General features: G+C 39.1%; 1 protein-coding gene across 6 annotated transcripts in view; it reads right to left on the bottom strand.

Moving 5' to 3' along the window:
• The window catches only part of rad18 (RAD18 E3 ubiquitin protein ligase), a 38,774-nt gene extending 21,292 nt beyond the window's left edge, over nucleotides 1-17,482 (bottom strand). The window contains exons 1-11 of one of the 6 annotated variants that reach the window (XM_046028968.1): nucleotides 17,260-17,482; nucleotides 15,507-15,585; nucleotides 14,940-15,001; nucleotides 14,684-14,754; nucleotides 9,971-10,377; nucleotides 6,344-6,443; nucleotides 3,899-4,086; nucleotides 2,823-2,893; nucleotides 2,349-2,409; nucleotides 1,072-1,114; nucleotides 717-861 (exon numbers count right to left, since the gene is read on the bottom strand). In XM_046028968.1, coding sequence (XP_045884924.1) covers nucleotides 732-861; nucleotides 1,072-1,114; nucleotides 2,349-2,409; nucleotides 2,823-2,893; nucleotides 3,899-4,086; nucleotides 6,344-6,443; nucleotides 9,971-10,377; nucleotides 14,684-14,754; nucleotides 14,940-15,001; nucleotides 15,507-15,585; nucleotides 17,260-17,310 — 1,263 coding nt within the window. In that variant the 5' untranslated portion in view covers nucleotides 17,311-17,482 and the 3' untranslated portion in view covers nucleotides 717-731. Of the gene's footprint in view, nucleotides 1-716; nucleotides 862-1,071; nucleotides 1,115-2,348; nucleotides 2,410-2,822; nucleotides 2,894-3,898; nucleotides 4,087-6,343; nucleotides 6,444-9,970; nucleotides 10,378-14,683; nucleotides 14,755-14,939; nucleotides 15,002-15,506; nucleotides 15,586-17,259 lie in introns of those variants that run through there. The other 5 variants (XM_046028969.1, XM_046028967.1, XM_046028965.1 and 2 more) reach the window with 5 other exon arrangements.
• Nucleotides 17,483-27,788: the final 10,306 nt, after the last annotated feature.

Raw genomic sequence — 27,788 nt, 5'->3', positions numbered from 1 at the left:
AAAAAAAAAAAAAGGAGAGAATGGAGACAGAACTGAGAAAAACAGAAAAAAAATGTTTTATGCTCAAACACTGCATTAGTGTGACACAATGGACAGAGCACTACAAAAGACATCGGTGACCCACAGGATTCCCAGAAAAATGTCAGCCTCTAGTCCAAATTTGAGTAACGAGAGGAAACCTTGTTAAGAGGTGAGGTGAGAGCAAGTGACAGCTGCTGACTGTGATAGCAGAATTTCCATGTTTTTCCTTGTAGCTTTTCTGGGTTACGAGAATGTTTTCTGAATAACCAGCTACTGATTGACTTAACATTAAAAGAACTGAAAGAAGAAAGGTGTGCTGCTTTCTGTCTGCTCATTCACAATTCCCCATGCTGGCAGAGTGAGTCATCCACATCCTCCTCTGATAAATCAAGAGGTTATCATCGCAGAGCAGCTATTTATAGAACCCACCCCCCATGAGTCACATCCATTTTTCAACCACTTTCGAAGTTAGCTCTCCAGAGTTATTTCCAACAAGATTTTCATCTCGTTCAACCATGACAACATGACTTTGGATAATGTTCTCTAATGCTGCTGTTCTTGCACAGACCAGTTTTCAATATTTCTGTGCATCCGTACGCATCTGAGTGAGTTCACAGCGAATGTAAAAACAAGACACTGAAATAGCCAAGTCACAGTAAAAACGGTATTTTCGGAATAATTTACACTGACACAAAAAACAAGTCACCTCATTAGTTTTCCATTTTTATTCCGCCCCTTGCTGCTAAATGATCACTGAAGAGATCGCAATTCTGCTTGTTTCTGTTGCTGGTAATGTGTTTTGGAAGGAATGAGGCTGGCTCCAAATGGAGGTCTCCTAGACTGAGTAAAGTAAGATTGAGTTTATGTCTGGGTGACACAGTGAATATGCAAAATCGTAATGATTTTGTTGGAGACACAAAAGTATGCAATATTGTGAATACTGCCTTTTCAGTTTCCAGAAGAACGGTCTTTACTTCTCCGCTGCATTACCATGTAACAATTACTCAATTTTGACAAAAATAATGCCATGCAGTTTCTATGATGGATTACCTCTCAAGCAGGATCCACACATTGGATTTTCCTACTGAAGTAGCTGCAACAACAAACAAACACACTGATTGGTCCAAAAGCCTATGGTCTGGCTTTGGGAAACTGTCATCACAGGCTGTTTTTACGATGCCCAAAGTGTATTTAATCTTTAAGCACTTTATGAGAAACCTACTTCTGAGATCATACTCCCAAAACCTTTGTAGCCCAAGCCTGTCTCCTGCACTGTTCTGTAGAATTCTCTTTAATGTAAAAAAACAAACAAAAAAACCCCCAAAACAATAAAAGAGGGAAGAGAATGTGCTGCATTCCCCGCTTACACTGACTAGCCTCTTCTTTGGTGGTGGCGGCGGACCCAAAATGATTCATAGCTGCACGCTCACGCCAACAGGCACACTCGATAGATGAGCCATCCTAACTCTTACAAGAGTCGTAATGAGTACCACTCCAGTAGAAAGAAAAATCACCCCAAAGTGTTTTCCAATATTCATTTTTAAGTGCTATGAAATATATGGTGACAGTAAAAAAGGAGAAAGCAACATTTGAAAGCATTTCAGTGAACACAAAATTGGTCACTTCAACTACACTTCAAAAGCAAATTCATATTTTGGAAAGAAGTGGTCCATCCTTCTGAGATGACAACATTTTGCATTCCTTTTTGTCTGATGTGTTTTCATGCAGCTCTACACTTAGGTCTTTTATTACACAAGATAGCATTCATACATTTTTGTAACTGAACCACAGTCTTGGAGACAGTTTGGTAATTTGGCTACCATAGCGTCATAGCTTTTGTTGTCTTTGAGGTAAATGTATATCTACGATATTGAAACTTTTTTAACCAAACAAACTGATTATCATAAAATGATGAAATCTTTTCTTCCAAAAACAACCTTCGGGACTGAAACTAAATGTACCTTTTATTCCCCGACTGGCACCTAGTGTTGTTTTTGTACACAAGGCAAAGGAATTGTGACATTATATTGCACTTTGTGTATTATATCTTTCAACAGTGGTCGAAAATGGCTAGCTAGTTTGTTTATGTTTCTGCAAAGTTGTTTTTTTTTCCTTTTTTTTTATTTTTAACTACAAATGGGTGACAGCATGTGCATTTTGGCCATTTGCCAAGTCCTTATACTGTACTCAAGTGTACATTTTAACAAAAGATGTGAGGTTATGCAAAACAGTTTCTTCAGTTGACTTTTGTTGGCACAGATTGTTAGCTGTCAGCTTCGTAAGTCAAACCCCTAAGGTGTAAACAACTTGATAGTGAAATCACTTACTGTAATTTGAATGCATCTCATCAATTTCCTTCTCAGACAGACTCTTTGAGAAAACCATGACCTGCAAGAGATTTGAATTGACATACACATCTACATTAGCATTAACAATCAATGAAAAAACATGAGAATATTTGAAAAGCCCTATATAAGGATGGTTTAAGCCAGCAAACTATTTTCCTACTGTAATGGGAAAGTTTCATTTATAACTTTTTCCCGGATCAATGTTTCTCCACAAAATGGACTCCATCCTTAAGACCTAACAAACGCAATGAATGCATTTCTACCCATCTCCCACCTTTTATGGACAATATAGCCAACAAGCTGTCAATAAACATTTATTCTACAACACCACTAGTAGTAAAAATAACCCATAGGGTACATTGAAAAATAAAAAATAAAAATACAATTAAAGCCCTTGACATATGCATTTAGTGATCATGACATGACATATCATGACATGCATTTAGTACGCACAGGTTTGGCTTTCCCCTGCAGCTGATTCCTGATCTTCTCATTGGCCTCCAGCTCTTTGGCAATATCTTCAGCTGTTGATGAATGAAAGAGAAAACTGTATTACTCTTGAGATTACACATATTGCCTGATACACAAATTTCTATCGAACACATAAAATATTTCAAGGCTCAACTTTTTTGCAACTGGACCCACTGGGCCAGGTTTGAAACTTACTGGCCAGAAGACAAGTTTTACTGTCCCTCCTTCCAAAAATTATTTACAGTTAAAATAAAGTTATTTATTTCAGTGTTACAACAAAACCAAAGACTTATAAGTTATGTTATTCTGTTAAAATGTTTAATCGGTTATTAAATATATCCTGGATATAAAAAACTAAACTAAAATGTAATCACAGTTAAAATTATAAAAAGGTTAACAAAACATACTAACAGACTCAAACACGACATGCTCTCTCTCCTACTGACAGCCATCCATCCATCGTCAACCGCTATCCTGCCTACAGGGTCACGGGGGGCTGGAGCCAATCCCATCATACACCCTGGACAGGTCACCAGTCCATCGCAGGGCCACACATAAACAAAAAACCAGTCACACTCACATCCACACCTAAGCGACCTGTCAATCACAAGGTAGCCCCGCCCAAAAGTTTACGCTGCATTATCGTCCATTTCCCCCTAAATAGGACCATAATTTACTCAATGAACATCATGTTTGGGATGGGATTAGAGAAATAACATTTGACAACCACTCATCATGTAACTACAAATCTGGATTGGACAGAGGTGCGCGACATGAGCTGTAAAAGCAACTGCAGGATGTTGAGTTTCTGATTTATTTTTTTTAAACAATAATGTTCGGGCCAGTGAGTTGCTAGTTCAACTGTCCCAACTTACTTTCTACTGGCCCTGTATTTTAGTTTTTATAATCAAATTTGTTTAAATTGGCTCCAGTGATGCGGACACTTCGTTAAAACAAAAAGCAGTAGAGCACGACAAGTGAGATTAGTAAACTATTCGCTCATGACTGCAAAAATACAGTATTACCCTTACAGTATATAAAAGGCCAAATGCCCTCACCTGATTTTGGGTTTAGAGAATCACACTGAGCATTGTATATGTGGACAAACTCCCGGTGTCTTTTGATCAGCTGGTCTCGAGAACCCAGCACTGAGAGGTGGCATTCCTTCAGCCTCCTCTTCAGCTCCTGCAGGGAAAGCAGGTTGTACACAAGCTTCCCCATTGGACGCCTCGCCTTGCCAAGGGAGCTGCAACAGACATGTCAATAGTTTTTTTTCAGTAATCACCAGATATTACTTGACTTTGCCTGATATTAATATTAAATAAAATACTGAAACATCTGCAATTCTTCATTATCACTTTAAGGTCGACTCCAGATTAAGCATTTTGCACTGCTACATAAATGTGACCAATCATTACCAGAACCTCATATTTGCTGCGTGGGTCATTACTCATCCAAGCTATGTTTAAAAGCCACTCACAGTGATCAGGCTCTGAAATTATGTCACAGACCCAGTCCACTTCAGCAAGTTATGTAGCAAGATTGATGGTACAGTACAAACCGCTTACAGTGATCAACCACTTATATGGATGAAAACGCTTGGGACATAATTTAGATAATCAGCGATGCCTGCACTCACAAAGCCAATAAGCAATAAATGTCAGCAGACACATCTACAGGCAGACACATCAGTGGGGCTGCTGCGCAACGATGTTTTAGGAAAGTGGTGGAAAAAGTTAGTTTGGAGCACAAAATTTCCTCAGTCATCGTCGTCTTTTCTAAATGTTATCATGTTTTTCCTATATGACAGCAGGTCTAATCTAAAACCATTACTGGATAATATCAAATACACACACTAAAACAAAAACTGTACTCAAGAAAATGCTACTGTAAGAAATGCAACGATCGACCGGCTGGGGACCGGAATGGGCTAGTTTTAATCAGCTTAAATTAGCCGTGACCAGTGAACAGAGCCGAGCAGCGTCAAATGTCCAAACTTTACGCATGTGCTGTGCTGGACGGTGTTTTACGTCATATCACAGCGGCACAGACAGTAACTGGGCCATAAAATAAAATACATAAAGAAAAGTAGCCCTATGATTGTATCCAAATGAAACGGAGTAGAAGTAATGATTTTTATATAAAGATTTACTCAAATAAGAGTAAAAGTATGATGCATTAAAACTACTCTGACAAGTAAAATTTACTTAAAAAATTTACTTGAAAGTGTAACCCATTACTAGCAGGGCTTTTTTACTACCCACCTCCATACGGTCCGACCACCCTGCTGTCTAAATATCGGCACTGGCCAATGAAAAGCCCACCCTGGTTGACCACTACAATCTACAGTGTTCATTTTTTTGCAAGCCGTCACATGCTTAGGCTCTCTTCTTATTTTTACGAGGTTTTGGGACTGCCAGTGACAACCATCCCTGCCTGCTTTTCCTAATAGCTCCCTGTGTGTGTGCGCACATGCGCGCCATGTAATATCTTCCTATACTGTACTCACATCGTCATGGCTCAGTGAGTTATCTTGCCCTCCTGTTCTGCTCTGCTGCCGTTTAGGGACTTTTACAGTGCCTAATTATCGTCGCCGTTCTCTCACAGCAGCAGGCAGGTTATGTGAGTGGAGTGTAATTCTTTCACCCTGGCCATTCAGACAGGTCTTAGAGCATGAGAGGCCCACGTTTAAATTAGTTAATTGCAAAGTTGTCTGTTTCATTACTTTATATTCATGTAAAAAAAGATTAGATGGTAATTTGCATGAGAAATACAGAAAAAAATTTGGTTAGAATAATCACCACTTATACCACCACCACCACCACAATCACCACTTCTAGTGATAAATTTTCCCCTGACAGACATGATCAATTGCAACAATTACAATAGTAGCAGCAGTTTCCCCATTTTAAGCAAACAAAAACTTACACTTTTAGCTTTAGTTTACAGATCTACAAGTTTCAAAGATAGAAATAAATCATTTTCCTCCACCCAACTTCATCCAGAAATAAAAATACAGTCACTTTCAGTGAAAACTATCTTCTTAGAGGAAGAGCAGATAATCGACTTAATATGTGCACTTTTTCTGCTGATCCTACAATGTTAACTGTCGAAATCTGCAGTTATGATAATTTTAATGTTTACATTTTTATATTACGTTTCCTTGAAGTATATACTTGTTAGTACACTTGTTCTGAAAAGTTTAATCTCGACATACCAAAAGGGATATCTAGTGTAGATCCAGGACATTTACAGTACATCCCAGCCACAGATGTTAACACATAATAGCTCCTAAAACCTTTGCTTATGCCAACATTTTTAATTATATTTGAAAGCCACAGCGTCTCCTCAGTAATAGTATCAGAAAAAGACAATGTGACAAAGATCAATGCACACCGGTACAAAAATCTAACAAGTGTCTTTAACATATATCCCACCTCCCTATAGAGCATTACAGCTTGAGCAAACAACAGCAGAGAGCCTTCATTTAAGTGATATTTTACCTCCTCAAGCTTTCCTTCTTCTCTCCTCTGGTCAGACACATGTCCAGATGCTTGTTGATAAACTGCTGTGGCACACTTACAGAACACACAGGGCACTCCACTGCAAAAATACACACACACACACGAAGATATTATTAAATATACATCTTAATTAAAAACAATAAACCACATTTTGGTGCTATGAATCACATTATATTCCACTGCAAATTCAAACCACTCCCCTAGCAGCACTCAGAAACGGTTTATTTATCACACCACAACAGCAGCATTTATGATTGAAATTAAACAAATGAAGAGCAGATCCTAAGATACCCACAATCTAAAAATAGCAACACCTACTGACCAACAGCAAAAAGTAAAATTTTCTTTTGCTTAAGAGCCACAGCAGTGTTTTTTTTACCCCCAATAACTACATTTGGTACCACAAACTAATGTCAAATGTTTACCATACATTTTCATATCCTTTCAGAAAGAAAACTATGAAGACAAAAAAGAAGGTCAAGACTTCATAATCAGATCGTCCTTGAATGTACCAGCAGGGAGTTTTCAAATAAGTTCCCGTACTCATCAACTCCATCACCGTATGACACAAAAATGGCTTTTACTCAAAAATGATATTTACACAAAAACAAAGGTGACTTATTGTTTAGTGTAATGGATTGTAGTAAGCAAAATTAAAGTAAAGAATCTGCAATTTGATTTTTTTTTTTTTTATTAGTATCATCCTGCAACCTTCGGGGACATCACTCTGGTTGGTTTAGGGACACAAGAAGCGGCAGATTTTGTAAGTGGGCTGCAGAGGACAAACAACAATAACACCAAAGTAGGTTGACTAAAGTCCGTCTTTGGTGTAGAGTGTTTGAATCATATATTTAGTTTTCTCAGCCCTCCGACCCACAAAGCTGTACTTGACCTTGTTCTTGTCCAAAACTGTCCCACCGAGTGCCTAACTGTCACTCATCTACACGTCTGACCACTTTTTCATTCAGTTCACGGTATGCCTACAGGAACAGCCCATTGTTCCAGCACCATTGGTCTCACACCGCCGCGACCTCCGTAACCTGTCTCCCACTCACTTTGCCTCAGTGGTAGCATCCGCTCTACCTTCCCTCAACACATTCTCCTCATTCGAGGTCAATGATGCCACACAATCTTTCCTCTACGCTGAGCCCATGCATGGATAGCCTGTGTCCTCTATCCACCAATCCTGCCCGCCCGAACCAGTCCCACCCATAGCTAACTGATACCATCCGTGGGCTCCGTACTGATCTCAGAGCCGCTTAAAAAAAAATTGGGAAAAACCAAAGACCCTGCCGACCTTAAGGGCTACCAACTGCTCCTATCCTCCTTCTCAACAAGCATCAGTGTTGCCAAATCTGCGTTCTATAATGACAGAATACGCAGTGCCACTGACTCAAAGAAATTATTTTCCACTTTTAAAATGCTACTAAATACTCCTCCACCCACAAACTTGTCTGCTGATACCTTTGCTGCCTTCTTCACAGGAAAAGTGGTGGCTATAACTAGTCAATTCTCTAAATCTCTCAAAATCAATCAATCATTCTATTCCCGCCCTGGTCAGCTCCCACTGTGTGAGCACGGCACAGGAAAACCTATCATGTAGCAGTCCTTATACATGTCTCCCTCCATCTCACATGGGATATGGTGCAAAAGGCTCAACACCAAGGCTAATATGTAGCAGTCCTACTACATCATCCTCTGCCCTCCCAGGACAATGACACTTCACTCTCCTCGTTTACTCCTCTCACGGAGAACGAAGTATCAGAACTCCTGACCCATAGCCGTCCCATTACACGCTCACTGGACCCGATTCCTACAAATCTCCTCCAAGCCAGATTTCCTACTCTGGTCCCAGCAATCATTCGTGATAAAATACTTCTCTGTCTTCAGGAACCTTCCCGACCACTTTCAAAAGGAGTCGGGTTACACCCTTGCTTAAAAAGCCCTCACTCGACCCAACTCAAGTTGAGAACTATCGGCCAGTTTATCTTCTACCATTTTTATCCAAAACTATCAAACGGGCATTCAAACAGGTCTCAGAATTCGTTTCACGGAATGACCTCCTAGATCCATATCAGTCTGGTTTTAAGAGTGGCCGTTCTACTGAAACGGCTCTTTTGTCTGTAACAGAAGCCCTAAGGTCAGCTGAAGCTGCAGCCCAAACCTCGGTTCTTATCCTGCTTCACTTATCAGCTGCCTTTGGCACTCTCAGCAATGGGCATCTCGGGTAAAGCACTCCTGTGGTTAGAATCCTACCTCTCAGGGCATTCCTACAATGTTTGGTGGCATGGACAATTATCCTCCTCCCACTGCCTCTCCACAGGGGTACCCCAAGGCTCAGTGCTAGGGCCCCATCTCTTCTAAATTTACACCACCTCATTGGGGCCAATCATTCGCTCGCATTGCTTCTCTTACCACTGTTACGCAGACGATATGCAACCGATCCTTCACAGACTGTCTCTGACATATCTGCATGGATGAAAGCTTGCCACCTTCAACTAAACCTCTCTAAGACTCAACTCTTGGTCATTCCAGCCAAGCAATCTATCCACCATAACATCAAACTACAAATTGGCTCCTCAACCATCACTCCAACCGGGGTGGTGAGAAACTTGGGTGTCATGACTGATGACCAACTGTCCTTTTCAGACCATGTTGCTGCTGTCTCTCGGTCGTGCCGCTTTGCTCTATACAACATCAGAAAAATCAGGCCCTACCTCACTCAGTATGCCACCCAGCTTCTGGTACAGGCCATAGTTACCTATTGCCTCGACTACTGCAATGCCCTTCTAGCAGGTCTTCCAGCTTGTGTGGTGAAACCTCTACAAATGATCCAGAACACAGCAGTGCGTCTGGTTTTTGATCAGCCCAAAAGACGCATGTCACTCTATTGCTGTGTGACCTCCACTGGCTACCCATGGCCTCCAGAAACAGATTCAAGTCACTAATGCTTGCATACAGAGTAACTACTGGGTCTGCACCCATCTACCTAAACTCCATAATACAAGTTTACGTTCCGCCTGGAACTGCCATCGCTTCACACAAAGCAATCCCAGTCCCGGCTGTTCGCATCTGTGACACCACGATTGTGGAACGATCTACCACACGCTATCAGAGCAGGGGCGTCCCTCTCTAACTTCAAGAAGCTCTTGAAAACTCATCTCTTCTGAGAACACTTCCTCTTATAACACCTCTAACTCCTAACATCTAACATGCACTTCCTGTGCTCTTCTTCTATCCCCTACAATTATCTTGTATTGATTGCACTTATTGTTAACTCTTACTTCTTTCCCTAGGTATTTACCCCATTGATGCAATATGTGCCATTAGCGCTCCATTTATTGCTGCTTTTATTAATATGTATTGTCAGTTGTCGATCTCGTGCTGTATTTTAACCTCCGTTAATGATTGTATGTTGTTCCTCAAATGTAAGTCGCTTTGGATTAGCGTCTGCCAAATGAGTACATTTAATGTAATGACATCATTTGCTGTATTTGTCTGTCTATGTTTGTTGAATAGTTGGCATCAGACAAGTGACTATTTCCAGACAAGTTAACACATAGCTCACAACACGGCGCTCTTAACCTACAGGTAAAACAGCTTTACCTTTGATTACAGGCTTTACTTCTTGTGATGGTGATGAGGAATGCGCTATCTCAACCCCAGTGCTGATATTGTACGAGGCGATGTCCTCCTGTTTGACTGACATCAAACCCTGGATGGAGGCCTCCTCCACATCTATCGGCTCTTCCTTCACAGCCACTGGAACTTGAGCGGTTGCTGAATGTAAGTCATTTGCATTTGGGGTGAATGTAGTCTCTATTTTCTCCAGCTGAACACAATGCTTGGTTGCTTTAGTGGGAGATATTTTAGGCCTCTTCTGGAAAAAGTGACTCAAAACAGAGCTGTTACACTTCTGGCCCCTATCTCTGGGGGTTTTACATTTGACAGCGGAAGCCGGGGTCTTCGGTGATATTGGAGGAGAGTCAAAATTTACTTTTGACAACTGCTGCCTGGAAAAAGAAGAAAAGCAAAGTGCACGTGAGTAAGAACGTGTGCAGCATATGATTTATGTAGAGAGACACCCCTATTGAGTCCATTATGAAGAGAAGATCGTTTGTGCCAAGGAATACTGTTGACAGTAAAGTGAGCCCTTTGAAATTAACTGCATCTGCTCAATTATCTCGCTCTATAGAAAAAGAGTGAGAAAAAGTAGACACTTTGGCTAGAGTCTTAGAAATGTGGAAAGCAAACAAATTGTACATGGGGCCATTACTTGGCAATAAAATGGAAGTAATGAGGTGTGTGATGGTATGATGTTCTGTTTTCCATATCTAAAACTTATTTGTGATTACTGTCCCCATTAGAGTAGGTTTGCACGCACGCACAGAATGATTTTGAAGAAATGTGATCTTCACCCACCATTCATCTGCATACAGCCAGGTATGATTGGTCATTCCACTAAAACTACAACAAATTATTTTGATCTAAGTGTAGTATATTTAGAGAGGTAGTAAAATAACATGTAAAATAACAAAATGTCAATAAAAATAACCTATATCACCATGAGTTATGAAGTGAAAAGTTTCTGGTTAAATATATTTAATTGTAAATTTGTATCAGATTGTTTTCTTTTAATGATAACTGCACTGTTACTCAACACAATCTGGATAGCCATTAGTTTTAACTGTTTCTGCCTCATTTGAGCAAACAGGCTTTCCCCCATCACTTTAGTATGTGAAATGGTTTTAGATGCTGCTCTACCCCACCAGTTTACTAGCTGTTGCCACGGAGAACACAGCGAATCAGACTGTATTTTAGAGATTAAGTACATATTTAGTACACCATGTGTTTAAAATTAGTAACACATATCACCCCATACTTTATTCTGGCATCATTATTCTGAGTGCTAAATGACAATTTTTTAACCTCTTCTGTTCGTGAACTCATGGTTCCTCTGAGGTCTGTTAATGGTGGGAACAAGAAGCTGGGTATATTTTCCCCTGGTGACAAAAACATTACCATAAAAAGGACTCTTATGATCAGCAAAGCAATTAAATTTCAAGTGACTTAAAAGTGCCTTTTAAGCAAAAAGAGCCTTTTAAACAAAAAGAAACACCTCTTTAAACAATTTCACGGATAAGACAGTAACCGAGTACCTATTTCATTGGTAGCATGTTCTTCCAGGACTTGCACCATAATATAAAAACATATTCTATAAATCCTCTTCAAAATAATGCTCTAAATATACATCACAGTTCAATCTGATTGTATCTGCAATTAATTATTCAGAGGGAGGAAGGAGACTCAGGTATGATAATAAAGAAACCAAGACTTTTGGGGGTTAAGAATGAAATAGTTTAGACACTTCTAAACCAATGTTTTAAACAAGAACAATATATACAACAATAAGAAAAAGTTAGACTTTCAGCAGTACACCAACATTCACTATTTGAATGAGATACTGTATCAGGGGATAAGGGCAGAAGGTCAGGCATTTTGTTTGAAGTCTCATGATCTTCCCTGTCTAGACCTGTAGTAATCAAAAGAGCCAAAAGCAAGTCAATACCGTCTACTGAAATTATACCCACTGATTGAATTTAAATTGTTCCATCATACTGATTCCCTTTAAAACATGAGGAATAATCTTTTATAATTAGAGGTGGCAGTTAAGTGCAAGGAGGACAGCTACTAAAGCACTTTTAAAGCTGATGTTTGTTGACCACACTCCTTTGGACAGTCACACCCTCTGTGGCACACGATTTCATAATAGGATTATATGACCACCTTCTCACAATATACAATATCTCAATAATTATTTAACCCTAAAATGGAATTTCAACATAGAGTACTTTAATCACAATGGGAAATGTAAATCAAACAGGTTTTAAGCTTTTTGTATTTAAAATTAATGGAAATTTTATTAAAAAAACGGCAGAGGTATGAAGACACCGGCACACTACAAACAAAAACTGCTAATTTCAAGGAAACAAGTTGTACCGTATCCAAAACAAAAAAGGGCATTGTGCCCTTAGTGATAAAATCGATTCAATAGCAGTGTCTGATGTCTCACGGTAAAAGCGCCACTTCTACCTAAGTAAATGAGTTTACAGAGTGAGAGGAGACTAAGATCGCTTGTTACTGCGCTAACATAAATGTGTGGCACTGTGATAACAGCTAATGGTTTGCTAGACGAATAGGCCTCTAGTTTAATGGCAGTAAATTAGTGCCATCAGCCAACAGACGCCAGTGCAGCATTTTCCAGTTTCACAGTGAGAAATGTGAGTGGCCCAATGAGAGAAGCCTCTCACAAACACTCGCTAAAGCAGAAAATGTAGCAACCACATGGACAGATGCTAGAGCAATTTAAATATTCTCTCCTGTGTGACTCCATGCAGACACGTTTTTACACGGCCCATGTAGGGTATTTGTTTCAGAGCAAAAGGAACTTATCCAAAACTAAAGAAGTTGTTTGAGACAAGTCTATTGCTACATAACAACGCCGTTTTATGACAGAGTCACCTATCAAGGAATCCCATTTTTCAAGACGCTCAATGCTAGACAACAGGAAATTAAAAAACGGGGGAAAGAGCTTCAGTAGAAGGCACTCATTCGTAGCAGTGATGACAATCAGAAGATCTACAGCTTGAAGGGAGACCTTTCAGAGTGTTGATAACATTGAGGTGATTGATGGAAGGTAGAAACATCATGGCTTACTGACCATTAACAGCACTCAGACATTATATCGACACTGGTCCAGACACTGAACGAACAATTCTGATGATTTCAGTTGTTTGTCCCCCCCCCAGGATACAATGCTAACTGATGAACAGAAAATGAGCTAGATTTAGTCTAGCAGGCTTATTTTAATCTACCTTTCCTCAACAGATGCTACACATAATGCACCCTACACATGGATGATTCATAAAACTCACATTCATAGAGAGTTTTCTATTTATGAAATAGCTAGAGCAAGCAAAATGTGCCTCCCCAAAAAGATGTGTGTTCTGTTATGTGTGTTTGATATTTGTATTGTTATTACTGAAACAGAAAAAAGACTAACAAGGATACAGTGGGGATTACAGGAGAAAAAGAGGTGTATGACAGTAAACCAACAGGAATAAATAATCCCAGGGGATGTGGTGACCTACTGTATGTGGACATATCAGTTTATTTCTCTTCACAAAATAATTGTGGCACTGCATGAAAACAGCCCGACATGTACCAGTCTGCCTAAGACAACGAATGAATGCAAGCATGTGGCCAGCGTTACTAATAACAGGACACTCAACTTAAAGGAAATGTTTTCCTACACTGTGATAAGTGTCACTGGAGAAGAAAAAACAACTACATTTAAAGTACCAACAAATTTCCTTAAGACCAGCTCTGGGTAGTGCTACCTATACCTACATTATGCTGTAATGAAAAAAGATCATCCCTAAAGCTACACAATACACACAGAAGTATAATACAAGAAGAACATTGAATAACTTCAGCCCATTAAAAACCCCATTTGATTTACAGAAAATCCTTAAATCAGAGGTAGATTACTGGGAGGCAATTCTAAGTGTTTCTCTAATGCTGGTAAATTGAAGTAAACTGACATTGGTTCCCTTGTGGACATACTGTAATCTTGTCAATAACAATGGCATCCCCTGAAATCTCCACAGTCATTGTTTTTATCTTCAGTTCTTATAAACATATAACGATACAAATTGGTGAGATTCTAACGTGGTGCACCTGTGCTAATGTATGTGGATTGTGGCGTCTTATATCCTTGTCTGCAAATTTTGCAATTTTCATTATTCTGCTGGTCTATCTCTCAGGGCAAAAATATTTTAAAATAATCCCACTAACTATACAAGCTTTTGTATGCAGAAGATGGCTGTATCAAAATAAAGATCCTTGTCCGCCATCTGTGCTGGTGTGCAAAATGCCCCAAAAAATACTTGGATTTAATGGTAGATGATAAATAATAGTGCCATTGCTCATTAAGGGCCAACAAGCCAGTAACACAGTGACTCTGTTTGCTGACCTGTTTATGTGGACAAATGTGGTTAGGGTGGTATTCTTTTTCAAATTTTCACTGCATCACTGATAGCAGTACTCTGAATTCAAAACCAATACCAAAGCAGCAGTTTGTTCAATATGTACGTTGAATCATTCTATGCAGTATATTTAAATTTTTTTATCATTCACCAGATACAGTTTTGGAAAACATTTAGTGGTGATGCAGGGTGCACTCTGGTCCATTTACAGAGAAAGTTCAGACACAAGACACTTAAATGGTAACCATGTATAACGTGTTGTACGGACTACCTTGCAGCTTGAAAGTTTACGACCAAGTCATCCAATAAACGGTTATTTCTTAGGTCTTGTTCTGTTGCTTGCTAAACAAAAAAGAAAGAAAGAAGAAACGAGATGTCAAGGAAACCTGCCTGCTTTATCAAATTAATACAATGAAAGACAGATGACCTGCACTGCTTCATCTTTATTAAGGTAATGACCCAGATGATTATATAAATACAACTTGGGGGCATAATTATGAATGCTGATAAGTTAAGTTCATACTTACTGTATTGCAAACTGGACACTGCAACTTATAGGAAAGAAATTTTCTGATGCACAAGGAGCAAACTGTTAAATGAAATGCAAACAAAGTCTATGTTATACTTAATCTAACCATCTGCTATTCAGTGACAATTTGGACTGAACAATACATGGGGAAAAATTTTCTCTTTAATGAGCAACTGTATTTAACACACATATTAACAGGGTCTAGTGTGGCTCAATCAGGATGATCGTGCACTAATGTACAACACAAAGCAAAATTCAGATGACAAGAAGCAAGCAAAGCTTACATAAATAGGTGCAAGCAAAGACGCATCCACCAAAAATAACTTGCTAACTAACTAATAACAATTCAAGCTATATTTGTATAAGCACACATACTGCAAAAACACACCGCTCATTAGAAAATACATCCGTTATTATTATTACTGCTTTACCATTTTTATTTTATCAGAAGAAACAAAGCTGCATTTTGCTGGTTTGTACAAGTCACTCAATGGTTTTGCCTTTATATACTGATAACAGCATCATAGCTAACTTTACTCTAAAAGCTGATCCACTTCTTACTTACAATTGTGAGAGCATTTAGTCATCATTGAAATATTGAGGAAGTCGAAGCAAATGGGACACCGAAGCAGGGTATCAACATTCTGCAGATGAGAAAAACCACAGTGAAAAAAAGGATAATACTCATGAAACAACTCAACTATTAGTTGTCTGGCAGAAAATAAAGCAGCCTGGCAATAATACATATTACATGTGTTGAAAACACAAGTCGCACTTAAGTCTCACACACAGTGACTTCAGACTTGACTTGAGACTCGTCCTCAAAAGACTTCAGACTTGACTGGGCCTCGAGGTGCGGGACTTGTGAACAATGTTTATTTTTAGGAAGCATCTGATGAGCTTGCTCTTATTCCCCTCCCTTCCTTACCGCTAAGTACTAAGGTAACACATACTACGTATCTGCCGCGGCCACACGTGAGAGAGGACAACAAACTCCGGCAGCTGCATCATAAACTTTAGCTTTAAAACTTCATACAACAATGCCCAAACAAAGAAGTGCTGAATGCAAAATAGGTTAGTAACCTGAGTTTAGTAAACAGGTTTAGCTCAGCATTTGCCATCTAACGTTAGCTTGCTTCTTGCTTTAGCTACGACCTATCAGACGGAGGTTAACACAAACTGTCGTTCGTTATGAAAATATGAATGAGCGTTTGTTTGCTTGCCAAACTTATGATGTAATAATTTATGTTGAGCTGGCTGCCATTACGTTAATTATTAACATTGGCTGCAAACAGGTTACAGGTTTATTGTTGATCATGTAACATTACAGTTTTATTTAGTTAACGTTACACTGGTTTGAGGGTCTGGGGTGTGCTGACTTACAGTAGTTTATAAGATGTCATGCATTGCACATTACATGGTTGTGCTCTGTAAGTGAAAAACAGGTTACAGTTACAGAATCCCTCATAGCTATGCAGTGTTTTAAGCAGCCTGGGTTGACGCAGCAGGTGATACAACATTCATTATAATGTGACTTGAGACTTGACTTGGACTCTTGCTCAAAGACTTGGAAGCGTCTCTGGTGACTGCTACACAAGACCTCCACGGTGATTTAGGGTAACTGGATGGTGTCACTTCAAACAGCTAGCTAACCTACATCCTTTGACATGTGGTCGTATGTTTGTGTTTCACAACAACATCGCGTCGCATTTGGTTCATCGTCATGATGCTGTAATGTTACAGCACCCCATAAATTGTCGTTACCTGACATGAACACCTATCTAAGTATGTTCTGGTAACGTAAATGTTAAGTTACCGTTAGGTAACGTTAATTGTTTTAGCATGTAATTGACGTTAGAATTAATATGTTTTAGGTTGTTTCGTTTGACGTAATGTTAACGTTAGAGATCCTGAATGGACAGGGTTCCAATGTGACATTTTATATTATGATCAAATAACGTTAACGTAAAAAAAACTTTCTTAGTGTGTAAGTTTTTGTAACGTAAGTTTAATCGCAAATGTGTTGGTTGCATTGTAAGTTAGCTAACGATTAACGTTAGCTATATTACATTAGGTCATCTTATCAGTCAACTGTAGATAAAATACCCTGGATCAATAGTTCTTTTATAAGTATTTCTTATCTAAATTGCTTTAAAGTTGTAATGTCACTCGTTAGTTAATGGACTAACGGTAAACAATGGATGTAGTTAGCAAACGTTAACTGTTAGCTGTTTTCATTTAGCCAAAAGCTCCTAGCCATCATGTTAACAAAACAGGTAAGTTACATTTCAAAATAAATAAGGTTACACAATACTTACTTTAAAACATGCAAGGCCAGGTGGTAAATCCGCTTCAGTCTGAAGGGCCATATCTAAGTTAGTCACAAAAAGCAGCTATTTGAGAAAGTCGCAACACTTGTTTCAGTGATCAGCAGTCCCGCTAGAAGGGGTGCACGACGCCTCTTACGTTATTTGACGACTTCCGCTGAATTGGAGCTCAGATTTGTGACGCTGTGTTATGGACCAGTCTGTCAAGGGTGTATCTCATGCTGCGTTCCAGGCAACTTGGAACTCGGAAATTTCCGATCTCCAACCTATGTCTCCAACTAGAAAAACTATCCTGGAACGCCACTTGAAGTCGGATTTCCTACTTGTGAATTCGGAGAAAAAATATGTACCCCGACTTCACGAGTAGCATCTGAATGACGTCACAAAACAATGGCAGCTCCCATGGAAGCATACACTGTAAATGGTAAACCATAAACTAAAAGGAAACAAAAAGTACATTTACATGTATAAATTAAAATAATACATATACGATCATATAGTAAAACCTGTTCTGCATGTACATTGATGTAGAAATATGTTAGGTCTATTAGGTAGCTGGTTACAGTAAAGACTCTCATAAAGTCATCTTCTCTGCATAAAAGTTATTGTTAAAAATGCCAAAACATTAGGAAGTGTAATCTACAACACTGACTGACTTGAGGGTTACCAACTGATGTAGCTAGAGGGGTACACAATTAACTAGTAAGTATAGGCTATTTATGTCAGTTGTTGCAGTTAAACTGCCATCCTTTGAAGTAACACCTAAAACCCTGCTTGTCACGGTCAGCCATGGTTATCCATTCACTTTCGGCGTCATGCACCAACATGCACCTGAAACTCTTTGAGGTCGGAAATCAGAAGTTTCAACTGTGAAAAATACCAGTTCCGACTAGTGTTGTGTCGTTCAAAGAACGTTTCGTTCATAAGACCTAATCGTGTATCTGACTCGCGAGGAACGGATTGTCTCAGTGAGTGATTCGTTCATTTTCACGCATGCGTGAAGGATCTTTGACTCTTACATTCACTCGTCACACGGCAGCTGCCTGGGCTCCGTCAGCACAGGAAATAGAATTGATTAGTTCAGGACTCTCAACTGTGGGTCTGTTTGAGTCGTTCATTTGTCACGTGACAGCTCGGCTACAGGGCTGCGGTAAGCAGGCAGCACAGGAAACAGAAGTGATTAGTTCACGACTCTCAACTGTGGGTCTCTAGGTCTGAGTCGTTCATTTGTCACGTGACAGCTACTGTGGAGCAGGAATGAACTACTCGTTCACTGCTCACATGGGTCCTCCTCAGTCTTTCGTTCATTCGGCAGGCTGAGTTAATGCCAGCGCCGGAGAATGAGAAGCAGGTCGGCTGTCAGGTAACAGTCACTGGACTGACATATATCTAATATCTATTTTGTGACATTTAATAAAGCATAACATTATTACATCACAGTGATGATGTGCTAAGTTATAGTTTTAGCACAGCCGCAGTAACTTTAGTCCTGCTAGTGTTTAACATTACAGCTAACAGCTGATGAGAGTTGTTCTGGGTCTGCTCCTCTTCAGAGCCCTGACAGAGTTCTACCAGGAGCCGAATTACCTCAGAGGTAGTCTCCTCTCCAAAACAAACAGACCCGGTCATTAAAACATTAAAACACAGCCACATAGCAACGTTAGCGTTAGCCCTGTAAACAGCTAACAGCTGATCCAGGTCCACCAGAGAACGCAATGTAACTTTTCCTTTTTATTTACCAACAGAGCCGTGCTGTTGTTTCACAGCTCCTGACTGGTGAACAACCTGCAGTGTTTGAGAGCGATGTGCTCATGTTTGTTTCTCTGTCTGCAGAATCTGGACCTGATGTGGCCCATTCTGCGTCCAGACCTGCCTAACTGCTGCGTTTATATGTGTTTATTTCTCTGTTCCTCTCTCTGTGCTGGAGTTATTTATGAACTTGATCCAGATTATTATTAAATTGGTTGAATTTTAATAAGAGTGTGTTTATTCATATAGTGTATCAAGCTTATTACTTCAATATATTTACTTCAAATCTGATATTAATATTTTACTCATGGATAGGCACGTTAGGCTACTGTATGAATGAGCACTTTAGAGATAATGATAGTAATTATATACATAAGCCTTTGTATGGCTGGTCTGGTTGTATAATCAGGAAAGATTGTGAAAATGGAAGGATTTAGCCGGAGTAGTGGTGATTACATATTGACAACATATTTCTGTGGTTTTTACATGGTTTGAATTTGGTTGTGGGCCCAGGGGGGTTTGTATAATGATTATATACAGTAATCAAGAGGTGAATTTGTGCATTATACTTTGTCAAATAAAACAAGCCAGGCAGCTTTCTGTGTTTGAGAACGGCGCTGTTTTTTAATCGCCCACTAGAGAGCTGCAGCGCCGCAATAACCAGCCTAGTTCAAATGAACGAAATGACTCAAAAAAGATTAGTTCATTTTAAAGAACGAGATTTGAATGAACGAGTCTGTCAAAAGATTCGAACTTGCCATCACTAGTTCCGACCGGTCTCAAACGCGGCATTAAAGCCCCCTCCAGCCAGTTTTAACCATGGTTTTAACTGCCGTTTTCGGTTAACGTTCTTTCTCAAACAGAGAATGGGGGTGTGGTTAATAGTCGGACTTAATACATTACCATGTGCGCGTATCAGCTGTTATCAATCATACAGTCGATGGTCCTGTCACGCACTGCACATGATAACTCCCACTACGTTTTATGGTGCGCTCAGGGGCGCCGAAAATTTAGGACAATTCCAAGGGCCTTATATAAACCATTATCATTGAGTATATATATTTCAAATATAATAAAATTAATGATCTCTTTGTTTATAGCAATAAAAGTTCCCCATTGACCAAAAAGTAAACATCCACATTGACCAACCACCCCCTGTATCTGCCTGAAATGGTTTGGTCCTGCCTTAGGGCACTGATCAGTGAGGTGTTTAGTTACAGTCAGTAGATGCCCAGAAATACAGTGATCACAATGTTGCCTAGTAAACCAAAATCTGGTTTTCAAAAAAGGAAAGAGAGAAAAGACAAAGGAAAGGATGTCAATCTGTAACCCAGGTTTTCACCAAGAAAGGTGGGTAGCCTTTAGTCTGTGAGTGGTATTAACCTTTTGGCTTAATGTCCATAGTGAAATAAGATAGCTAGCTACAGACTAGTGTTAGCCTACATTTTATCAACATTTAATCAGTGCAGGGAAACGTTTAGCAAGATATTCATATGAAATCACTGTCCCCGCCCCTTTTAGCAGACTAACAACAGATTAGTCAGCAGCACCCCAGTCTCCCAATAACTGTAGCCTCCCTGTCCCAGTGAAGAAAATTCCTGGCGGCGCTGCTGGGTGCACTTACTTTACCGCGGGGGTGTGGGGGGTCTATTACTGTTACTTATTGTTGAACTGTATGTAAAGACTTATGATACCATTTCCTCCGCCGATGCATTGGTAAAACGACCGTCAGTAAAATGCATGTTGCAGACTGTATATAAGACAGTGGCAGGAGAAAGTGCGACACGTTTTCTGTCATCTTTCCTCCAACACCGCACGCACAAATGCCATAATGAAAATGAACAGTACACTAAATCAAGAGGAGGAAACTAAAAAATAAAATTAAGACCCTCTGTTAGCTAACTTTCTGCAATAACTATGCTAGCTAACTACACCTGGCTAACTACAACTTAGTTAACTTAGCTAACTAAACTAGAAAGACAAATCAACATTCAGACACAGAGAGACATACCTACTGTAAGTTCTAAGTAAGTTACATGATTAATTGGTTATCTAGCTCAGAACGATGTTTATTGGTTTGATGCTCTGACTTAACGAGGCGTGACAGTGCGCCTGCGCAAACTTGGAGAATGACGTATGACTTATGGAATTACTATGGGCATACGTCACAACCCCGTTTTATAAACTAAGCAACTTTTGCAACTTTGAGCACAAAATTAAGCTATTTGTCAAAAAATATTTGGCGAACTATGTGGGTAATCAACATTGTAAGGAAATGACTCAGAAAAATATGAAATCTCATAGATGTACAGTGGAGAAAACTGCCTCTTAGGTCATCATAATAGTACTTTTTATCCCCCTTTACTTCACTTGTTTGATTAATCCTTCAGATGTCTGTCTGTAGGAATAATATTAATTTATATGTTTTAAAAATAAATATATTTGTGTTAATTGCCTAAAGAATTGGAATGAATTGCTACAAAATAACAAAGCAAAAGTCTGCATTGTATGAAATAACATTTTGGTATAGTACAATAACAATTTATAACACACTCTAGTTTTTTAATATGTCCTTTGTAGCCTGTCCCTATTCCATTTGTTTAAATGAACTGTATGTTTGTATAAAGGTTGCCTTATGATTAAATGTCAATTAACTTTTATTTTTTATTGTTTTACCATTTTTAGTAACCGGCGATAGTGTTGGAGAACTTAGTAATACAGGATGAACATATGTGTTAACTGTTGTATATAGATTGTATTGTAGTGTATTGTAGTGTATAAATTAAATACTATTTATTGGTGAATAGAGTCAGTCAATTTGGAACAATCTAAATGATTATTTAGTGTAGCTCAAGTCTCAACATGGCAGTAGAAACAGCACAGACAAACTTCAGCAAAGAATTACCTGAAGGATCCAAAAGCCATACTTTGTAAAGATTAATTTTTATTACCACTGTTACCACTGATGGAAATTAGGCTGAATGAAGGAAAACAATATCATAAGACAAGAAGACTTCCTTTGATTAACCAAGTCAGGGCCTCAGCCCCATAATATAATCTCTGTTAAATCTAACTAAACAGGAAATCTGAGAGTGGAAAATGAGTTTTCCATAACATTTATCTTGATTGTGGTGCGTCTACTATGACGGGCTTGCTGCTCTTCATTTCAGCCGATAAGTTATCCTGGGTAATAAGTGTAAGTATCAAAAAAATATGGTATAACCAGTTCCAAGCTTACCATCAGAAAATTAATATTGTACATACAGTGTGTGGCTTTGACAGGTCCTCTTTGTCCCTTATGAGAAAGTCTTAAACTAAACAGTCGCTCCACATTTAAGGCACCGTGGAGCAGTCATAACATCTTGTCCTTGAACAGGAAAATGCTTAGCTGGCTTTTGAGGGGCCTCACAGACAGTGAGCATATACAGCATTTTCCCTTAAGAACCTTCTACACCAGAAAGCTCTCACCAGAGGCCCACAATAACCCATAAATTTCATTTTCTCACTACTCCGTGTATTAGTATCACTGTATATTTATTTTATAAATTACCAGAAACTTATATTCTTTTTTCTTTTGCTACGTTATTTTAAAATGTTGGTAGTTCTATACTCTTGATTCAATGCATTTAGACAAAGCATTCCAGAGCAAAGTACTCTTCCCCTCTTGCAGGAGCATATAACTAATATTCAGCATTCCAGGAGAAGATGTTCAGTGATTTAAATGTAAGACTTAGTATGCATGTATTATATTAGTCTATTTTAATAGTCTTATTATGCACATGCATTTATGTTGGACCTTGTCACATCTGCACTTGAATGTGATTATCCAGTCACATGAACATTTATGTGCAGTATTTAGATTTTTCCTGGTGGTTTAGAGGGTGCAACCCCCAGAGCATTTGGCCAGCTAAGTCATTTCCCAGTGTTGCCAAAGCATTAATGGCTCTTTCCACAAGGCCTCTATAGCATTAACAAACCATTTGGCAACAAGGTTGTCCCTACAGAGGAGGATGTGACCACTTTAATTTGTACAGCTGTTCTGATGTTTATCGCAGGAAGTGTCACAGAAAATGACAACCCTTTGTAATGGACTGCTCTCTGTTGTCATCTCTGTTTGTTTTTTTAGGGAAATTATAATATAATTTTATTTAATTTCCGCCATTTATTATTTATTCTGTGACCAGTGTCATACCTGTTAAAAGTCTTTATTGAAACAATTACTTCAGTTATGTGAGTGTGTGTTTGACATTCTACAGCTTCATTTATTGGTACTTATTAAATTACAAAAGGCATGGCTCATGCTTTGAATTCTGTAGTCCTGCACTGAATGAGTAAATGCCTACACTGAACTGTTTTAAAATGCCACAAAATATGAACTATACCGTACTATACTAATGCAGAATGGATATAACACAGACACATACACATACAGGATAGACTCAAGGTCTGCTTTGCATCAGATCATTTAAACTGAAGGTTGACCAACCACTGTCCTCTTCAGGCATGCACTCTGCGGACATTCTGATGGATTTGGAAACTGGAAATGTTTAATCACTGGATGCTCAGCCAAGCAGTAATTACATGCTTATATTAGCAAGCTGACACGATGTACTGCATGCCTGCGAGACTCTTTTTTCAGGCATTATGTTACAAAATAAATCCATTACCAGTTGTTTCACCTGGGGTCTATTTCAGAAATGTTCTTTTCAGTTCAAAGTTGTGTTACTGATTGTGTGTGTTTAAGGATTATCTAGAGTACGTTAAATGTTTTCTTATATTTTGTTAGACTAAGCCTGTCATCAAGTTTTTTCCTTAACGAGGGCCTCTTTCTAACTCTCTCCGCACATGGAGAAAACATTCTCATGATACCGATAATATCAAGCAAATGTTTAGCCAGGCATGACTTTCCATCATTTTTTCTAAAGAGTGCTGGTGAACATTTTTAGTGCATCTGGAGCCTACTCCTGTCACCTTCAGAGAACAGTCTTTCTTATTTTAAGGCTTTTTGCAGCAAAAACAAAAGTTGTCGAGTACTACTTAGCTGAAGATGACTTTATAAGTTGAGTTCAAGGCATGTGTTGATCCAACAGAGCCCTACTCATGGACTTTAATCAGAACCATGAGCCAGAGAAGCAGTGTACATGTCACATGAGGGAGACATATGTGGGGACATCTTGTTCAGCCTTTTTTTTTGGTGAAAGGGAACATGTGTAGCTCTTTTATGTGGATTAAAACAAGCATCACGCACATTAAGGAAACCTTACTGAGGTTTCAGGTTCATGATTTTATGCAGGACTGTATTGGCCTGCTGCTGTTATTGAAATGTATGTTGCTACAGACAGTGAGGAAATCTGTAGTGCCCTTTTCACTTCATTGTGTACCTAAAGCAAGTTCCAACAAACACACCATAGATCAATGTTGCATATTCATTAAAGAAGTGGTATTATTCTAATTTTCAGGTTCAAAATCCTATTTAGGGGTTGTACCAGAACAGGTTTACATGATTTAATAAAAAAAAAAACATATTTTTTTCATACTGCACATTGCTGCATTATGATAAATGATATATTTGAAGGAATTGGGAATTTTGGAAAATCTCTGTTTGCAGATGATGGGGCCATCTGGAAAAGGGGCAGGAATATCAAACAAATAATTGAGCGAATGCAGGTAGCACTGAACATGGTAACTAGTTGGGGTGAAAAGTGGAGATTTAAGATCTCAGTAGATAAGTCAAAGTACATAATATTTGGTAATAAGAAAACTGAATGTGGTGGTTTATTTTTGTATGAACAAGCACTTGAGAGGGTAAAAGAGTTCAAATTCTTGGGTGTGCACTTCGATGAGAAGCTAACATGGAGAAAGCAGATAAATAATGTAGTAAGTAAGGGTGAAAAAGTGATAAATGTAATGCGTTCCCTCTCAGGTAGTACATGGGGTGCAGGCAGAGATACTCAACTAATGAGCTACAGGGCAATGGTAAGGTCTTGACTGGATTATGGTTGTGTATGTTATGGGACAGCAGCTGAAACACATTTAAAAAGGCTGGAAGTAATACAGGCTAAGGCACTGAGATTATGTTGCAGCTCCAATCCCGGCTTTACTGGTAGAGATGGGGTAAATGCCACTATCAATTTGACGGGAGAAATTGGCAATGCTGTATAATGTTAAGTTATGAGCACATAAAGGAGAACACCCTACAAAAACAGTACTACTTAATGCATGGGAGTGGGAGTCAGGGAAAAGGAGGAAGGAATCTTTTATATTTAACATCAGTAAAAAGGTGGAGAAGCTGGGACTGAAGGAGGTAGGGGTGGCCCCGCAAGTTCACTCGTCAGTTGTACCACTGTGGATGCTGCCCATACCAGAAATAGACTTCAGTATAATGGACAACATAAAACATCATGAAGGCACTGTGCATTCCGATATGGTAAAACAAAGACTGCAAAATCATTGTGGGTCTTATCTACAGATTTATACAGATGGATCCCAAGATCCACAAACTGGGAAGTTGGGTTTTGCTTTTTATATCCCACAATATGAAATTGTAAAGCTCAAGCGACTGTCTGAGGGGGTATCGGTGTATACAACAGAACTTCTAGCTATTATATGGGCACTACAGTGGGTGGAGGAAGTTCAACCATGGAGAGCAGTATTATGCTCAGATTCGGCTTCTGTGTTAAAAACTCTGAGAGGAAGCAATTGGGGAGCACGGCCATCCTGTTTGTAGAGCTGATGGTATACCCATAGAATCGAACAGACTGGAGGGTCAGTGGGATTTCTTTGGGTGCCTGCACATGTTGGGGTGGAAGGGAATGAGGTGGCAGACAGGGCAGCAAAAATGGCTTTGAAAAGAGACATTGATCTAGCAGCTTGTATTGGGGTTTCTGAATGTCGGTCTGTCATTAAGGAACACATTACAGCAGTGTGGCAGAGGCAGTGGGAAAATGAAACAAGGGCTCATCACTACTATTCAATACAAAAAAATAAAGACAGAGCAGTGTTACTTGGGTAAAACCAGAAGACATTCTGTAATCATGACAAGACTGAGACTGGGACACTGTAGACTTGCATGGGATCTGGCAAAGATGGGCAAACATAAGGATGGAGTCTGTAGATCCTGCAATCAAAATGTGTTTATGGAATGTCAACAGTACAAAAGGCAAAGAGATCAACTATACTCTGCACTACCAGGAGCTGGAATACAGACAGTGACATTGAGAGACATTTAAATCCTCATGAGAACCAATTGAGGATACTGGAAGCAGTCATGGACTTAATATCTGCAACAGGATTACCTCTCTGAGAATGGTGATGCCATAAAACGATACTGAGAATGAACTGTGAGAGGCAGCAATATGCCGTAAGGCATCTAGTCTGCCAAAAAGCCAGAAGAAGGAGAAGAAGCACATGGACAGGAGCAAGAGTTTCAGAGTGGTGAGTTATTAATCTATAACAAAAGTATCTTTCATCCATAAAGTTTTAACTGAGCTCTGTCTCTACATCACAGTAACAACTTTATGTCCGTTGACTGCCTGGAGAGGGAAGCGGCTGGGCTACAAACAAGCTTCTTTTCAAGCAGTTCAGAGCAGAGTTTTCTGTGGGTGATGGGACTTTGGGCTTTTTCACTTTGCAAATCTATTACATGCACAAAAAAGGTATATAACTCAATAAAGGAGAGGGAAAGCCAAAAAGCACAATACCACCTCTTTAACTTTCTAATGCTCAGGGAAATATGTGCCGTCATGCAAAACTTAATCCAGGCAGCATTATGTTTTCCCCAAAAGGAAATTTTCCAATGCAAAGAATGAAAACATGTGAACATAAATTCTGGGATGTAAGACTGCAAAGCTTAACATAAAGTCCATAGTGTGATCCTAGATGGGCCTTAGGCTGAAATATGTGCACTATGACATACACGATCAGTGTCGAAGGACTGTACTGTGCTTTGCCTTATCAGTGTTATACTGTTATCTATTCTCCACATGTATTATTTCTGCCTAATTAGGCCCTTTGCTAGTGAGTCATCCAGCTGCGTGTTACCCAATGCATAAGCAGAGCTGCACTTGTCTGGGATGTTAACAATGGCTGGAGCTGTGGGAAACAGATGAAGCCAGAGTTGTGACTGTTGTTAAACAGATAGCCTTGTCCTTGAAGCTGAGAGAGCTATGTTTTATTGATTCAATCTTGATACATTTTACATGTGTTATAAGTGTTTTGCTACTACATTGTTAAACATTGTGCTTCGGTTTCATTTAGCAGGGGGACAAATGACAACAACGAACCTTTCAACCTTTTGAATCTACTGATTCAGTGGAAATAATTTGCAAAGACCCTGAGCCACAGACATACTATGAAGATGAAAATATTGTTTGTTTATGCATTTTAGTTTTAATGTCTTTAATGTTTACTGCAGTATTTTTCAGTAAAGCGACTGTTTTAATGGATTTGGACTAATTCTCTTTCATTCTAAAGCCTACTATGTAATTGTTAGTAGTACTTTACTCAGATTATTCATTACATGTGACATGAAATGCTATCAGCAGTTTAAATGAATTGAACTTGACTTACTTGTAACAAATTGACAGGAGCTAATATTCTATACTACATATACATAATGTATTAGACAGGTTACGTGAATATTCTACCCAGAGGTCCTTTTGATTACTAAGCTAGTACATGTCCTTATCTGCTGCCATGTCTTTCGTGGGTGCGGGTGAGCATAATTGAAAATGTCTTTGAATTAATTGCTATAATTTTTGATAACTCTAGAC

This window comes from Micropterus dolomieu, linkage group LG18 (genome assembly GCF_021292245.1).
Source record: "Micropterus dolomieu isolate WLL.071019.BEF.003 ecotype Adirondacks linkage group LG18, ASM2129224v1, whole genome shotgun sequence".
In the NCBI taxonomy this organism is placed as follows: domain Eukaryota; kingdom Metazoa; phylum Chordata; class Actinopteri; order Centrarchiformes; family Centrarchidae; genus Micropterus; species Micropterus dolomieu.
The sequence above is the reverse complement of the archived record's forward strand: the minus strand, read 5'-3'. Positions and strand labels throughout refer to the sequence as shown.